The 15,724-nt window shown below is 56.3% G+C and overlaps 1 protein-coding gene across 1 annotated transcript in view; it reads left to right on the top strand.

Annotated features, from left to right (window-relative positions):
- The window catches only part of PEPD (peptidase D), a 113,258-nt gene that overhangs the window by 13,519 nt on the left and 84,015 nt on the right, over window positions 1-15,724 (top strand). Inside the window, exons 4-6 of the mRNA XM_047794024.1 lie at window positions 6,227-6,290; window positions 13,819-13,866; window positions 15,182-15,243. Of these exons, the coding sequence (XP_047649980.1) occupies window positions 6,227-6,290; window positions 13,819-13,866; window positions 15,182-15,243 (174 nt within the window). The remainder of the gene's footprint in view (window positions 1-6,226; window positions 6,291-13,818; window positions 13,867-15,181; window positions 15,244-15,724) is intronic.

Below are 15,724 nucleotides of genomic sequence, written 5' to 3'. Positions count from 1 at the left end.
TGCTTTGTAACTCTCCTGCGTGTCAGGGTGGTTTGTCACAAAGCCCTGGTAACTGGAGGAGATTCCTGGTGAGAGTTTAGATCTGGTCTTGGCAAGAAGATTCTCCCAGAGCTCTTCCTGCCAGTAGTGTGTCCGGGAATAGCTGGGCCCCTGGGTGGCACCCTGGTGTTGGCCTGGCCGCCCTCTCAGCCTCCCTGGGGCCCTGCCTCCTGGCTCTGGGGCTGAGATGCCCACCACTCAGAGCAGCATGGCAGCCAGAGATGCTGCACCTGAGACGTGGGCGTGGACACTGGGGCGTTTCTGTCAGGAGGGGCTCTTCTGAGTGTCTGCTGCCTTTTATGCAGAGCTGACTCTCCCAAGAAGTCAGGGAGCACCTGTCCCCGGGAGGGGTGGGCAACCTCCAGGGCGTAGTCCCTGCCTCGGGAACTCCACTCTCCAGTGGGAAAACCGAAGCAGATCTCACCCTGCCTGCCCACAGCCAGCATCTGGGGACCCAAATGGTACCTGACTTGAGGGTTTAAAACCCAGCACCTGATTGCTCGGGGAGCAGCTGTTGGCACTTGGTTACCCTGGAGTGTCATCTTCAATAATACAGGAATGACATTCTGTGCTTTGGTCACAGCTAGGTTTCTAACACTGCTGTTATAGTTTCTCTAGTCTGTCCCTGCTTTGCCAGGGTGGCTGATTGTCCAGTGTGGACCTTTGAGGGCACCAACGGGTCTGCAGGGTGGGTCTCCCTGACGGCAAAGCTCCACATGCATGCTGAGCAGGCCAGTCCCAAGGGGCGCTCCGGCCCTACAGTGGAGAGCTGGCTTCTTGTCTTCTGCAGACCTGGCTCCCCTCCCTGCCCACCTGCACAGGCCTTTCCTTCCCTCTGCACTGGGGCCACCCTCTCCTAGTCCCCATGTCCTAAGCCTTCGGGGGAGGAGGCCCGATGGGAACAGGGCAATAGAGGGGGTTGGTTGTCTGGGGCTGGAGGTGGGGAGCGGCCAGATCTGATGTGTATAGCTGTTTCCAGACACAAATAATCAATAGGGCTGGAGTGAGCCTGATGGGATTACCTGGCCTTTGCAATCAAAACCCACCAGACTGAACATTTGACCTTCAGCTCCTCAGCTTCCTTTTGAGTCTCTATCTGACGGCTTTTGAAAATCCATCTGGCAGATAACTGCAATCCAAAGTCGCCCGGGGAAACAACACCCCCGTCTGCAGATCTGCCACTTCCTGTGTAAACAGCCTGTCCTGTTGTCAGGGTTGCAGACGCCGAGGCCCGCGCTCAGCCTGTTCCTCACCCCGGGCCTTTTTGGGGGCGAGAGTGTGGTAGCTTCTAATTTGTTTGTGTTTGGACTCATTGCTTACAAACGTCTGGTGCCTTTTTGGTGTGAGGGTATTTCCCAACATTTTGGTCAGAATCAGGCTCAGCGGATGGCAGTTTTGGCTGCTGGGGTGTCTGGGGTCCTCTGAGCAGGCAAGAAATCCCCTCTGTGACTCAGCACCCTGGGCAGCTGCAGCACCAAGAGAGGACGAGCGACTTGGGCCCGGCTGGAGCCTTTGAGTCTGGCCGTGCTCTGCTCCTGTCCCTGGCTGAGACCTCAGGCTTGGAGCCGGAGACAGTGTGGCTGGCAGGGGGCAGGGGTGGGGGGGGCGGTCTATGGAGAGGAGGGGGCTCTCTCCAGGGCTGAGGCCCTGAGCACAGCACTTTCTGGTATGGAAACCAAAGCGTGTGAGCTCTGGGGTGTGTGTATGCGTGTCTGCACTGTGTGTGTGGGGGGTGTGAGGAAGTATAGCATGGTATGTGTGGTGTAGTGTGTGTGGGTGTGTGGGGGGGTGGGGGGTGTGAGGTGGGGGGTGGGGTATGTGCCGTGTGTAGTGTAGGGTGTGTGTGGGGGTGCATGCTGTGGGGTAGGGTGTGTGTGAGGGGGTGGGGTGTGTGCCGTGTGTATGTGGAGAAGGGTGTGTGTGTGTCGGGGGTGCATATTGGCAGGGTGTGTATGTGGAGGGTGTGTGTGTTGCGAGGGAATGTGTGTGTGTTGAGGGGGGGTGTGGTTTTTCACACTCACTGCCCCCGACTCCGTACCCACCCCTAGGTTGCAGGAGGAGGCTGCCTCAGCCTGCCTGGTAGCCTGGCCCTGGCTCCGTCTGTCTTCCGGGAGGGTGCGTGGGCACTGCCAAGGGTGCAGGTTCAGGAAATTCCTTTGGCTCTTACCCCAGGCGGTTTGCAGGGAGCCCAATCCCGTGCAGCCCCAGGCCTGGCCAGGCATTTGCCAGAACTCTCAGCCGGGCACCTCTCCCGGGCTCCTCTGACCTCAGGCCTCCTCTTGATCACCTCTGCCTCCGGAGCGGGCCTCTCTGAGAAGTGCTGCCTTGCCCTCACAGTCACGGGAGCGGCTCCCAGGATCAGGCGCCCGCATAGCTCTGGAGAGCTCTGCTTTTCCCTGACAAGCTAACAGAGCCCCGAAATGGTTGCTGACTTCATTCCGGAACAAGTGCAGGGCATTGAGCAGGATGAGAGGCCGCGACGCTGTTTGCAGCTGCAGGCAGACTCTGGCGGGTGGAAATTGATAATGATGGCTGCAATTTGGTCCTATTACTTATTCATTAACCGTGTGCAGGTGGTCAGCTAATCGGCCAGACCTGCACTGGGAAGTTTTTTTCTGGAGGGCTCCATCGTATGTGCACCATGGGCATTAATTCAATGTCTCCTTTTCCCAGGAGGCCCCTCACAGGGTATTGACACTCACTGCACCAGCCCTGACCCTGAGCTCTGGGAAGGGCCTCCCTCATCCTAGTCTGGGCCCAGCTGCTGGTGGTGGAGAAGCCCGCCCCTGCTGGGTCTTCAGACACTGGCTTGCTTTCTTTCTTTTGTTTTTTTTCTTTAACTTTTTATGGCCACATCCATGGCATGTGGAAGTTCCCAGGCTAGGGGCTCAAATCAGAGCTGCAGCTCTGGCCTCGGCCACAGCCACAGCAATGCAGGATCCGAGCCGTGTCTGCGACCTGCACCACAGCTCACGGCAATGCTGGATCCTTAACCCACTGAGTGAAGCCAGGGATTGAACCCGCAGCCTCGTGGGTTCAAACCCCCAGTCAGGTTTGTTACTGCTGAGCCACGATGGGAGCTCCTTCTTGACCACATGAACCTCTTTGAGTGGAGCTCTCCCTCCTCTCTCCTGCCCAAGCTGTCCCTTCCTTTTGAAAGGAGAGTTTCTGGGCTGGGTTGGGCTTCCTGGCTGACCTACCCTCTCTCCTCCGGTTGCATCTACTTGGATCTCCCATGGGATGGGCTCCAGCCTGAGCTGCCCTACTGGACCCCACACTCCAGCCGGACAGCACACTGTGTGGCCACTGCCAGCCCGGCACTCAGTTGTCATAGAGCTGCCCAGGGACCTCTGCAGCCAGCTCTGCAGGGATCGTGTGAACCCACCACTCCTCCCGTCAACTCCAAATAGTGGCTGCCAAGCCTCTACTGTCTGGCTCGACGTGGCAGCCTGACACACTTATCCCTCAGGATGACATTTCAGTGATTTTTACTGTAACTGGTCTCAAAACAGGAAAGATAAGTACTGTTCAAACCTAATTATCGCTGTCCTTTAGGGAAAAAAAATGTGACATGCAGGGAGTTCCTCTTGTGGCTGAGGAGTAACGAACTCGACTAGCATCCATGAGGACACAGGTTCAATCCCTGGTCTCACTCCAAGAATCCGGCATTACCATCAGCTGTGGTATAGGCTACAGATGCAGCTCAGATCCTGCATTTCTGTGGCGGTGGTGTAGGCTGGCAGCTGTAGCTTCGATTGGACCCCTAGCCTGGGAACCCCTATATGCCGTGGGTATGGCCCTGAAAAGACCAAAAAAAAAAAAAAAAAAAAAGAACATGCAAAGTGCCAGAAAAGATGCCCATAGCTTTTAGGTTGCCAATGTCAAATGGCTATTCCTGATGAGATTCAGGCCTGTGGCTAGTTGAGCAGCTTGGGCCCTTGAGGCCCAGGTTGTGCTCTGGACTGTGTCATCCGATCTCACCGAGAAGGGCAAAGGGTGCTTGGTGGGGCTGATGCCTGAACTCACTTCCTGCTGGGCACCAGGATGGCAGCAGCTGGCTCTCCTGTGCGCTGGCTGGCTCTTGCCGTTCGTGGCCAGTGAAGTGGCTCACGGCTGGTAGGCAAGGGGTGGACAGGTGAGCGCATGGCCCTGGGACCACTCACAGATCACAGCTGCCTGTGTTCCCCTCTCCTTCGTCCCTCCTCCCCCTGCCTCCTTAGGTTCCACCTGGTTCAGACCTTGAGCTCAGGTCAAATGCAGGGCCTGTCCCCAGTTTCTAAAGTCTCTGGAGTCTCCACTGGGTCCTGGCTGCCGAGACTCCCGGGCAGGGCAGGCAGGCGCACATTTTCCAGGGACTCCCTTGCAGGATGGCTTGGGTGAGCTGGGAGGGTTAGGGTCCCTGAGGGGAGGGGAGGTGAAAAGCTCAGTGCCCAGTCTCACGACTAAGGCGCCCGCTGTAGGGATCTTGGAGGCTGGCCTCGCAAGCAGGTCCTTGGCTCCTCCTGAATCTTTCAGGAGTTCGCTTTTAATGCTGTCACAGCTGGAGGTGATGCAGAGACTGGGGACCAAAGGGGAACTGGGGACCTGCGGAGGATGCTGGGCTTCTCTCTTAGAGCTGGGACTGGAGCCGGGCAGTCAGAGTGAAGGTGGTGGTGCCACTGATGGCCCTGCCTCTTTCCCTTCTGGCCCAGGCATTTGTGCTCTGCTGAGAGTGCCACCCCTCAGTAGCAAAGGGTCAGTGAGCTCTTTGCAGTAAACCCAGGCACTGGGGCCTCCAGCATCCAGGCGAAGGTACTTATCATCAGTTCCTGCCCCACGTAGCTGCTTCAGGCAGTGCAAATGGAGGCACCAGACTTGGGCCATTTAACTTTGAAGTCCTGTCTCAAACAGAGAAGCTCATGTGGCTGGATTGTGTGGATTTATGTAATAATGGGAACGTGACACCCAGCGCCTTCTTCAGAGAAGCCAAGAGGGTTCTGGGGCCTGGTGTCACCCACTGGGGTGACCACTGCCTCCTAGCTCCCCTCCCGAGGCTGTGCATTCCTGCTGCTGGTCCCCGAGGCCCACCCGCATGTCTCTGGGTGGTGCTCTGTGCTCCGGCCACAGCCCAGTCTGGAATGCTTGTTTGGGTGGAGAGGAAATGGTGCAGGGCTTAGAGCGGGGAGTGGGAACCTGTCTCCTGGGCAGTGATGCTGGTCATTGGTGTTTTAAGGGCTGGTGGAGCCAGCTCTCAGAGCTGGCCATCTCCCAGTCCCAGCATGCTGTGCCTCTCTGGCCCCCCTGGGTCTCGCCCAGGCACACTGTCCTTGGCATCTCCATCTCCCTGTCATCCGCTCGCCCTGCAGAGCCCAGGAAGCCCGATCAGAAAACCATCTGCTGCTCCCTCTGAGGCCTCTTTCGGATCTGACACTCAGTGACTGGAATACCATGTGATCACAGGCAGGATGGGGCTGAATCCCCTGTGCTGATGTGGTGCTCAGGCGTGGGACGGCGCAGGACGGCATGCCTATGTCCCTAGACTTGGCTGGTGCTCCTGATGTGAGCTCTGTCACCAGCAGTGACAGTGACTCATCTGCTGACCTAGAGGCTGGGGGGTGGGGCTGCCATCCAGCATGCAGCCAGGACCAGGAGCCCTGCGGGAGGAAGGCAAAGGCTACCCAGCCTCCCCTAGCCTGGGTCTTTGTCTTTTCACGGGCTGATTTCTCAGGGACGATGAGTAAGCTTGAATGTTCCTCATCGCTGTGAGTAATACTGGTACTGACTTCTTTAAAGTGTTAATTTTTAAACTTTCCATTAAAGAGGTTCCGTGGGGGCTTGGGAGGCAGCTTATTTCACGCCCCAAAGAGTGGGGTGTGCTGGCTGGCTGCCTGGTGGCCTCTCGGTGGCAGTGGAGGGAGGTATGTCTGCAGCTGCTTACCCCGAGTGGCCAGGGTCACAGGCTCCAAGGAGGAGCCAAGGTCGGCTGGGGGAGGTGGAGGGAGGCAGGTGGGGCTCGGCCGTCACTCCTCACTCCATGGCTTAGTGCCCTCTGCCCCCCGAGCCTGTGTTGGGCAGACTGGCTTGGTGCCAGGTGCTGGGCTTGGTGCCAGGTGCTGGGCTTCCTGGCCTGGGCTTGGGGTGGGGAATGCAGCCTGGGCACCCCTGCTGCCAAACTCTGACCCTGGTGTTCCTTGTGCTTCCCTTTGAGGATCCACTCCAAGGAGCACTTCAAGGAGAAGTACGCCGTGGACGACGTCCATTATGCGGACGAGGTCAGTGGTGGCCGACCCCTCCTCTCTGGCGGCATAGGGCTTCCAGTCACCCCTCTGCTCCAGATTCCCTCGTCTCCCACTGCCGCAGCCTGGCTGGATGTCGCGAGACACCGCAGCCCGGCCACCAGCTGCTGTGGCAGTGCCCTTGTTCGGAGGGCGCTCAGGAACCGTGCTCCTCAGAGCTCCCCAGGAGGCCCCTCCTTTGCCCCAGGCGGTGCCTGACTCCGTGGCTGGAAGTGTCTGGTACCTGGGATGTGGCTGCTGAGCTGCACATGGGGTCTGGGGATTGGGGAGGGTATGTCTCTATGAAGGTCTGGTCTAAGGGCTCCCCAGACTCAGCTGGGCCCTTCCCACCAGCCCTGGCCAGCTGCAGATGCTGCAGTCAGAAAAGCCCCAGACTACGAGTGGCCCGGAGGAGGAGGGTGGGGTGGGGTTGGAGGTCCCTGGCTTTCATTGTCTTCCCAGCGTGGTTGCCCAGTGGTGTCGTGTGGCCTGGGTTGCCATGTGACTGTCCTCCCGGGGCTTTGAATCTGTCCCCAATCCAGGCAGTCAAAGGGGGCCACCCCTGACCTCCATTGCTGATAAAGCCGGGTTGTGGCAGAGGTGAGAGCATAGCCACTCACCTCTGTGGTCTCCTTGGAAACCAAGGGCCCCCGACACCAAACCACTGCCAGGCACACTGGAGGCTGCTCTGCTCTATCCCTGGATGCTGTCTTTGTTGCCTAGAACATAAACACTGGGAGGTGCCCTGGCCTGGCAGGATCAGCTGGACAGGGCCCCTCTGTACCACATTTGCCCAGACAGAAGTCGTCATACCCTGAGAGCCGGGGTGCAGGGTAGAAGCTGCTGGAGGAGCCAGCCAGCCAAGGCCCAGCAGCAGCACCCATGCCCCCACGCCTTCCCTTGGGCAGGACACAGGCTGTGTGGGAGAATGACGGCCCTGGGTGGGAGGCTGCTTCCCGGGCATCTAGGTCAGATACGCGGTGCTGGGCGGAACCAGCCTGGCTTGCTTGGGGGCAGACAGCTCACCTTGATGACTGCCCGTGCCCTGCCCCAGCAGGCTGGTGCCAGGACCATCCTCTACGGTGGACAGTCGTGCTTCTGTTCTGCCGTCCTGGAATGTGGTGCCCATTCTCTCTCCATGTCTACCCATCCTTCTGCCCCTCTGCTTTGGCAGGCGTATCGCTCCTGCCTCTAAACTGCATCTTAACATTATCACCTTTTGAGACCTTGACTCTCCAGGCCTTTTCCAGGGTGACACCTGGAGGGTGCAGCCTGGGACGGGCCCTGGGACACGGACCTTGTGCCGCAGCCCTCTGCATCCCCTGCCGACTCCCGTCTACACTGGCAACCCTGCCCTGCCTCTTGGGATCACTCGTGGACATGGTGGATCCTGGCTGTGTTCTGGTCTATACCCTGCCCTTTCCTGGTCTTTGTGGCTAAGGCCCAGTTCTTTCCCCCCAGAGTCTAGCGTCACACTCTTCCTGCCCAGTCCCCGGGACATGTGGGCATCAGAGCTGGTTGGGGTGGGAGCTGAGCTCAGTAGCCAGGGGCACACTCTGGTGCAGAAAGTGACCACACGGGCGGTTGGTCCTCCGTGTGGTGATGCCCAGTCAGCAGGGGCTTAAGAAGGAGTGCTCTTGACATCCCCAGGGCCACGGAGCCTGTATCTGCAGCACTTTCTGCCGGATTGAATTGTAGCGTGAAGGGGGCTTTTGCTGGATCTTTATTTTATGTCATGTGATTCAATCCCAGGTTTTTGGGGGGTGACTCATAGCATCAGAAGAGTCTGTTAATATACACATGATGTGTTCTCTAAGCCTCTTGGGTTTAGGATCTCAAATAGTCTGAACATTTATTTGTGTGCTTCTGATGAGGGCATTTGCCTCTTACCTTATGTGTCTTTCTTTTTTTTTTTTCTTTTTGCCTTTTTTAGGCTGCACCTGTGGCATATGGAGGTTCCCAGGCTAGGGGTCAAATCAGAGCTGTAGCTGCCAGCCTATACTACAGCCACAGCAACGCCAGATCCCAGCCACGTCTGCGACCTACACCACAGCTCAGGGCAACACTGGATTCCCTAATCCACTGAGCGAGGCTGGGGATTGAACCTGCAACCTCATGGATCCTAGTCAGGTTCTTAACCCGCTGAGCCACGGTGGGAACTCCTCATCTTGTATTTCTAAGTGCTGGAGAGGGAATGGTGCCCATCCTCAGGTCTGATTTTCTTCTGCCCCTCTGCTTTGGCAGGCGTATCTCTCCTGCCTCCAAACTGCATTTTAACATTATCACCTTTTGAGACCTTGACCCTCCAGGTCTTCTCCAGGGTGACACCTGGAGGGTGCAGCCTGGGACGAGTCCTGGGACACGGACCTGCCTTGCCTGGGACTCTGCCCACAGAGTCAGAATGTTTTTGTGCCACAGCCTCCCAGCCATAGCCTGACAGTGTTGCTTTTATGACTGGGGGAGGGAAGGGGAAATCAACTCCATTCACCCTGTGATTTCTGGGGCAAAGGAGAGCTGGCCTTCAAATGAGATGACACAGAGGAGGTCTTGAGTGTCAGAATAGGAACGCCTGTAATGATAGTGTAGAATTAGAGCCCACAGGCCAGCTAACTCTGAGTCTGTGTTTACGAAGCGGAATCCTAAGCTTCATAAATACAGAAGGCTTCAGCGGAGCTGAGAGCACAGGAGCTTTCTGCAGCCCCCGCTGTTATCGCTGCCACAGTTAATCGGTTTTGTCTTGGCTATTACCACCATGGTTCTTCTTGGAAACAAGGGCCCATGTGGACTGTGAGTCAGGTGCTTCACTCCAGGGTGGCACCTGCCGGTTCCGGTAACCTTGGCGTCTCCCTCTTGCTCTGGCCCCCGGTGGCCGCAGCTCTCACCCCATTACAGAGGAGGCCAAGGGTCAAAGCGGCAAAGGGCCCCGTCCACAGTCCCACAGCCAGGGCATCCCAGAGTTGGGATGCCAGCCAGAACCTTTGGACCCTGGAGGCTCTCCCTGCACCTCTGCTCCTGCCCTGTCAGCAGTGAGGGGATGCTGCAGGACACACCTGTGAAGGTGACGAGACTCCTAAGTGCCTTTGATTTTCTGTGGCTCGGATGGAGCATGGCAGTACAGACACCTGGGCTGGGAGGCCCTCGAGGTGCCTAGGGCCATTCCATCATGTGACAGGAAGCCCTTCGGGGATGGGCTCCCTGGCCAGGTCTAGGGTGCTCAGCCTGATCCAGCTTTGGGCAGCCGTGGCCATCCATACAAGTCACAGACTGGGAGCAGCTGACCCTTAACGCCTCTGAAAGAAGGCAGGAAGCCCCCCACCCCAGGCCATGCCTGTTGCTGGGTACCATGTGTAAAATACAGGTGTCTGAGGTAGCGAACCTGGCTGTCTAGTTCCCTTCCTCCCATAAGTGATCCTGAGTTTAACTATTGAGAAAGGAGGGGAGGCTCAGGAGAACGCTGAGAGGTGCTCCAGGCATTGCAGTGCAGACACTGGTTTCTATCAGGGGATAGGAGCTGGCCAGGTGGAGGGCACGTGTTGTGTTTTCCTCTCTGGCACCAGGCAGGTGTTGCCAGGGTCCCTGGTGCAAATGTAGGAGACCTTGGTGGCAGCACAGTGATGGATGCCCCTTGGCCCTTGGCCTCGGTAGGTAGAGGTATCAGGGAGTGGTGGGGTCTGCTCTCAGCCCTCTGAAGGGTCAGCTGGCCCAAGGTTGCTAGATACTCTGAGTGATCATGAGTAGCTGTCAATACACAGTGTTGGTGGTCTTTCCCGATGTTTACCTTTTAGAAACAAATCGAACGTTTAAATACCTTGCCGGCCACCAGTGTGCAGTCTTGTTTCAGACTGCCCCAAAAAAGGCTCACTTTTAAAAGCTTTGCTTTTAGCATGGTGAGGCCCAGCTCCTGGAGCAGTGCAGGCTCTCTTGACAGCACTGGTCACGGATTGTCCAGCCCCTTTTCCTGGATCGTCACCCTTGAAGAGTGGCCTCCAGGCCTGGTCGGAGCCCTGGGCACGAGGGTGCTCAGAGGGTCCGCGGGAAGCCTCTGGTTGTCCGCGGGGCTCTGCAGAGTTCCGTGTGTGCTGTCCGCTTTGACCTGCCGGTGCGGTGAGACTACCTGGGAAATTGGTGCTGAGGCTGGAAGCGAGGCATGGTTGTTTACCAGCACCGGTTTGTGAGAGCCCATGGGTCCCTGGTGACCACCGCTCCATGGAAATGAGGCTTTGGTTGACAGAACCAAGCTGTCCTGTGTGTGAAGCTGCTTTTCCAGCTGGGACGCATAGCTGCCTCGTCGCCTTCATTTCTGAGACACGGAATCAGGGTGTGCTGATGAGAGGGGAGCGCTAGTGGGTCTCCGTGGGGAAGGGCGGGTGCAGCCGCCCGATGGGGGCAGGTTTTGCAGCCGCAGTGGTAACTGGGGCCCACTCGAGGGGTCGTGATCAGTAATCGGCGCTGCCCTGCCAGGACCAGCAGACACCCGGCCTGCTGCGCTCGGCCTCCCTCCGGCTGCACATGGGGCAGCGCTGAGAGCAGGCTACGTTCTCCTCCATCATCCCCACCAGCACGTCCAGACTCGTAGCCAAGAGAAAAACCCATCAGCCCGTTATCCTGCTCCCCTCTCCCAAGGACAAGAGCACACACAATCCCCAAGGGCCTGCTCGCTCTCCAGTTCTGCCGCTGTAATTGATGGACCCGCTGCGTGCTGATGAATGCAGACCCTTCGGCCAACGTCACAGCACACGCAGGGCCTGACAGGTGCGGCTCCGCTTCCTTGTAATGGGCCACCCCCTCCTTGGGGAGTGCCAGCCACGCATCACCACGTGCTGCTTGTGCTCTGGTCATTCTCAGAGCAATTACTGAGCAGACGGGGTGGGCCCAGGGGGATGGAGCGCCAGACCTGCTGGCGGGAGGGTTGTTGGCACACATCCCGAGTCATCTGGCCGTGAGCATCAAAACCTTGACGGAGTATGGGGCTTCGCACCCAGCAGCTTCACTGGGTCACTTTTTTTGTTGTTGTTGTTTTTTCCCCAAGGGAATAATTTTCTTTAAATTTATCCTTTTTCTTTCTTTTTTTTTTTTTTCTGGCTGCCCGCAAGCCTGTGGAGGGAGATCCCTGGCCACAGTTGTGACCTACACCACAGCCGTAGCAAGACCGTATCCCACTATGCCAGGCCGGGGATCGAACCTGGGTCCTGGCACTGCAGAGGTGCCACCAATCCCGATGCGCCACAGTGGGAACTCCTAAGGAAATAATGACTTCTAAACCAGGCGGTGCATTTGGGCCTTGTTTATAATAATCATCATACATAATGTCACCGTCCAATAGAGGAATGAATAGATGAGCTACACTGAGCTGTCAAGAGAATATAACATGGCCACAGGTGTAGCTCTGGGCTGTGCTCTCTTTTGACTCTGAACCTGGGCAGATTAACCCGTAAGCTTTTTCACCAGTGAAATCTGGGCATTTGCAGCGCCAGCTTCATGGGTGGTTCCATGAGATGAGTCTGCAGTGACTGGCACAGGCCATGATCCAGGGCTCCCTGGACATTTATCTTCCCCCACAGTAGGGACTGGTAAAAATGGCGTATTTGAAGAATATTTAGTGACAGGAAATAAGTGTGTAACTCCATATGATCCAAATGTCATTACAGATCTCTGTTTTTATGTGTGGAGATAAAAAGTCTCAGGGGGATGGTTTTGTAGGTGTATTTTATCTTTTTATAGTGTTCAATATCTTCCAGGTTTTCTCTGGGAGCCTCTCAGTATTAAAAAGCACATACATACATATGTCAAAACTTATCAAGACGTGCATTTAAATATGTGCAGCGTGGAGTGTGTTGGTGATAGTGGTGATAGTGCAAGAAAGCTGTTGAAACAACAAACAAGTCCTCCTCACTCGCCCTGTGTCAGAATGTTAGAGTTTAGGGTGGGAGCGTAGGGAGGGGGTGTAAATACAGAAGGCCCTGAAGTGGCCAAGATGCAGAACAGACTGAAGGATGGGCTCAAGAGAGGAAGAAGAGGAGTTCCCACTGTGGCTCAGTGGGTTAAGAACCCAGCTAGTATCCATGAGGACACGGGTTCGATCCCTGGCCTCCCTCAGTGGGTTAAGGATCTGGTGTTGCCGCGCACTCTGGTGTAGATCACACAAGTGGCTCAGATCCCACGTTGCTGTGGCTGTGGTGCAGGCCAGCAGCTGTAGCTCCGATTTGACCCTTAGCCTGGAAACCTCCACACACTGCAGGTGCAGCCGTAAAAAGAAAAGAAAAAGAGAGAAGAAAGGGGTCCCAGGGGGATGGCAGGTACCCACAGGGTATGGATGTCATGGCTGATGCAGCATCGTGGGCACTTTGCCAAGGGAATGAGGGCAGTTGGGGGGCCAGTAGAGGCGGGGTGAACCAGCCCGCTGGTCCTGAGTACCAGTCGGTGAAGGGGCCTAGGTCCTGAGTACCAGTCGGTGAAGGGGCTCAGTTGGAGAGAAGGCATCGCGGGCAGTGGTGGGAGCCCCGGTGAAGGTGTGGGGACATGAGCTGGCGTGCGTGCTCGGTCAGAGGGTTGAATAGGAAGGGACCAGCCTGTGGGGGCCTGCGTGGGCTGTGGGAGGGACGGAGAGTGAGGAGGTGGGGTTGGGCCTGGCCAAGTCCACATGGTCAAGGAGATGAATGGGAGCAGGGAGGAGGGTGTCTGTCTACCTTGGGGACCAGAGGCTGGTTCAGCCAGTGCCTAAGAGATTTCACAGAACAGATTTTTCATGAGGGAGCTGGCAAATGAACAGAGGTGCTGGCCTTGGAGGGTGGGTGGGGCCAGCTGTTTGGAGCTGGGATCTGCCAGGGGCCTGGAGGTAGGGCAGCACATGGGGCCGTGTGCCAGGTTTAGGTTTGAATCCCTCTCTGCCACCTGAGAGCTGTGTGGTTTTCCGAAGTCCCATATTCTCTGTAGACTTCCTCTTGTAAGGATCTGTTCCATATGGACTCCGGTGTTCATTGCGGCACTATATCCAATAGCCAAGACATGGAAACAACTTAAATGCCCATCTACAGAAGAGTGGATAAAGAAGATGTGGTACAAAATACACAATGGAATATTATTCAGTCACTAAAAGGAAAGAAATAATGGCATTTGCAGCAACATGGATGGACCTAGAAATTATCATGCTAAATGAAGTCAGCTAATGAGACACTAACGTCATATGCAATCACTGACATGTCAAATCTAAAAAAAGGACACAGTGAACTTCTTTGCAGGACAGATGCTTACTCACAGACTTTGAAAAACTTATGTTTCCAAAGAAGACAGGTTGTGGGGGGTGGGCTAGGGGTTTGGGATGGAAATGCTATAAAATTGGCTTGTGATGCTCGTTGTACAACTCTAAATGTAAATAAAATTCATTGAGTTAAAATAAAATAAAAAACTATTAAAAAAGGACCTGCTCCATCCATGTGAGCCGTGACTGTTTAGTCATGCGGGTATGTCATCTCTATGACGATTCATCGGACGGCGCTAAAGTAGATTCTTCTTTCTGACCTTTCAGATCGCCAGCGTCCTGACATCACGGAGCCCCTCTGTCCTCCTCACTTTGGTGAGTGGCTGGCATCCAGGGACCGGGCAGGGTTTGAGTACAGGGAGGGAGGGGCTTTAGGGAGCCACTTGCCCCGGCGGAGGTCGGGCCGGGGGAAGGACTGAAAACTGAGAGCGATGGTCAGTAGGGACACCTCAGTCGGACCGGCCGAATGGGTCCAGGCCCACGTCCTTGATTCTCTAGTCACCCTGGGCTGGGCCGTGTCCTGTCCCAAGGCCCTAGTGACAAGATACCACATTCACTGCACTAGAGGACGTATTGTGTCCAGCTGTGCTCTCGGGGTTTGTGGATGGAGATTATCGGTTTGCTTCCATCCTGAGTTTCCTCGAGTGTTAATAGATTTTGATAATGACACCCTTTGCATCTGCCTGTGAGGGTGCGGGCTGTGTGTCATCAGATTTTGAACGTGGGGCACCGGGGGACCGAGGGCCTGCCGTAGCCTGGGCCGGGGCCGGGCAGGGGTGCACGGGGCACCCCAGCAGGGCAGTGGGGCACTTGGGCTGTGAAATGGTTCTGAGAAGAAGCCCGTTTTCTTACACCTCTGTGACCTTGGGGAGCTTCATCCATGAAGAGTGACCCCTCTCTCCTTGGTTAATTGATTTTTACAGAGAGAGTTTTTCTCGGTTATTTTTGTTAGCACTTCGCCTGGGGTCCTGTTCCCGCTCTGCTGTTTTAATGGCTGAGAAGAAAGGTTATGTTAGATGATTGTGGTCACGGAGGGGCCGGTGTGTTTTATTGGGGCTGCAGGGGATACAATTAGACAGGACCTGAAGGTCTGGAGGGAAGAACAGGTGTTTGAAAACTGGTGTTTTCCGCCTCCCCGGGCGGAACGACATTTTCCCCCGAGTCTTTTGTTTTGTCTAAGCTCCTCAGTTCCACTTGGAGTCTCCTTACACTTAGGAGAAAGGGGAGTCATGTCACACCGAGTCCCGGTGTCCCTGAGAAAGAGGCCCGTCTTGCCTGAGTTGGGTCACACCCGCCTCTCTGGAAGGGCTGGATTTGACAGGGCTTAGCGGGACACTGTCCATGGGGAGCGGGCCAGCTGGGAAGGTGGGGTGTGGTCGGCGGTGGTCCCAGCCCGAGCTCCTCTCACGCAGATGCCGCCTGAGCTGGGTCAGCAGACGGAGGAGGCCTTGCTTTCCCTGCTTTTCAAGTTGTAGCAGAGGAAGGAGGGCTGCCTCTGTGCTGGGACCCAGCTTAGAGTTACCGGAAAGGCAGGAAGGGATGAGTTGGCTGGGCTGGGGCGGGTCTTCCCCCTTCTTACCCAGTCCCCGTGGGGCAGGTCTGTGTCCTCACATTCCCTCTCTCTCCCCAGCGTGGCATCAACACCGACAGCGGCAGTGTCTGCAGGGAGGCCTCCTTCGAGGGCATCAGCAAGTGAGTCCTGGGCCCCGGGAACTGCCTCCTTTTGTCCTCCACCAGCTCGCACCCTTGCTAGTGGGCCTGGCCTCATCTACAAACTCCACCCAACATGGGCAAGGAGGAGGGGTTTGAGCGGGTATTTTGAGGAAATGCTTAGAAAAATAATTTGCCTGGAGTTCCCGCTGTGGCGCAGAGGGATTGGTGGGATCTTGGGAGCACTGAGACACAGGTTTGATCCCTGGCTGGGCACAGTAGGTTAAAGATCCCGTGTTGCTGTAGCTGCAGCTTAGGTCACACCAATGGCTCGGATTATCCCTGGTTTGGGAACTCCATATGCCACGGGGTGGCCAAAAAAGAGAAAAAAAAGAAAAAAATGGTTTGCCTAAATTCACTTTGACTTTAGGGATGGTTGTCGCTTTCCTGCCGAGCTCCATGGTGAAAGCACAGGTCCGCTGAGTGCTTCGGGAGCTCCCGCCCCAGGAGGCGGCTATTTTTC

This window comes from Phacochoerus africanus, chromosome 8 (assembly GCF_016906955.1).
Source record: "Phacochoerus africanus isolate WHEZ1 chromosome 8, ROS_Pafr_v1, whole genome shotgun sequence".
NCBI lineage: Eukaryota > Metazoa > Chordata > Mammalia > Artiodactyla > Suidae > Phacochoerus > Phacochoerus africanus.
Note: the sequence above shows the minus strand (reverse complement) of the source record. Positions and strands in the feature narration are given on the sequence as shown.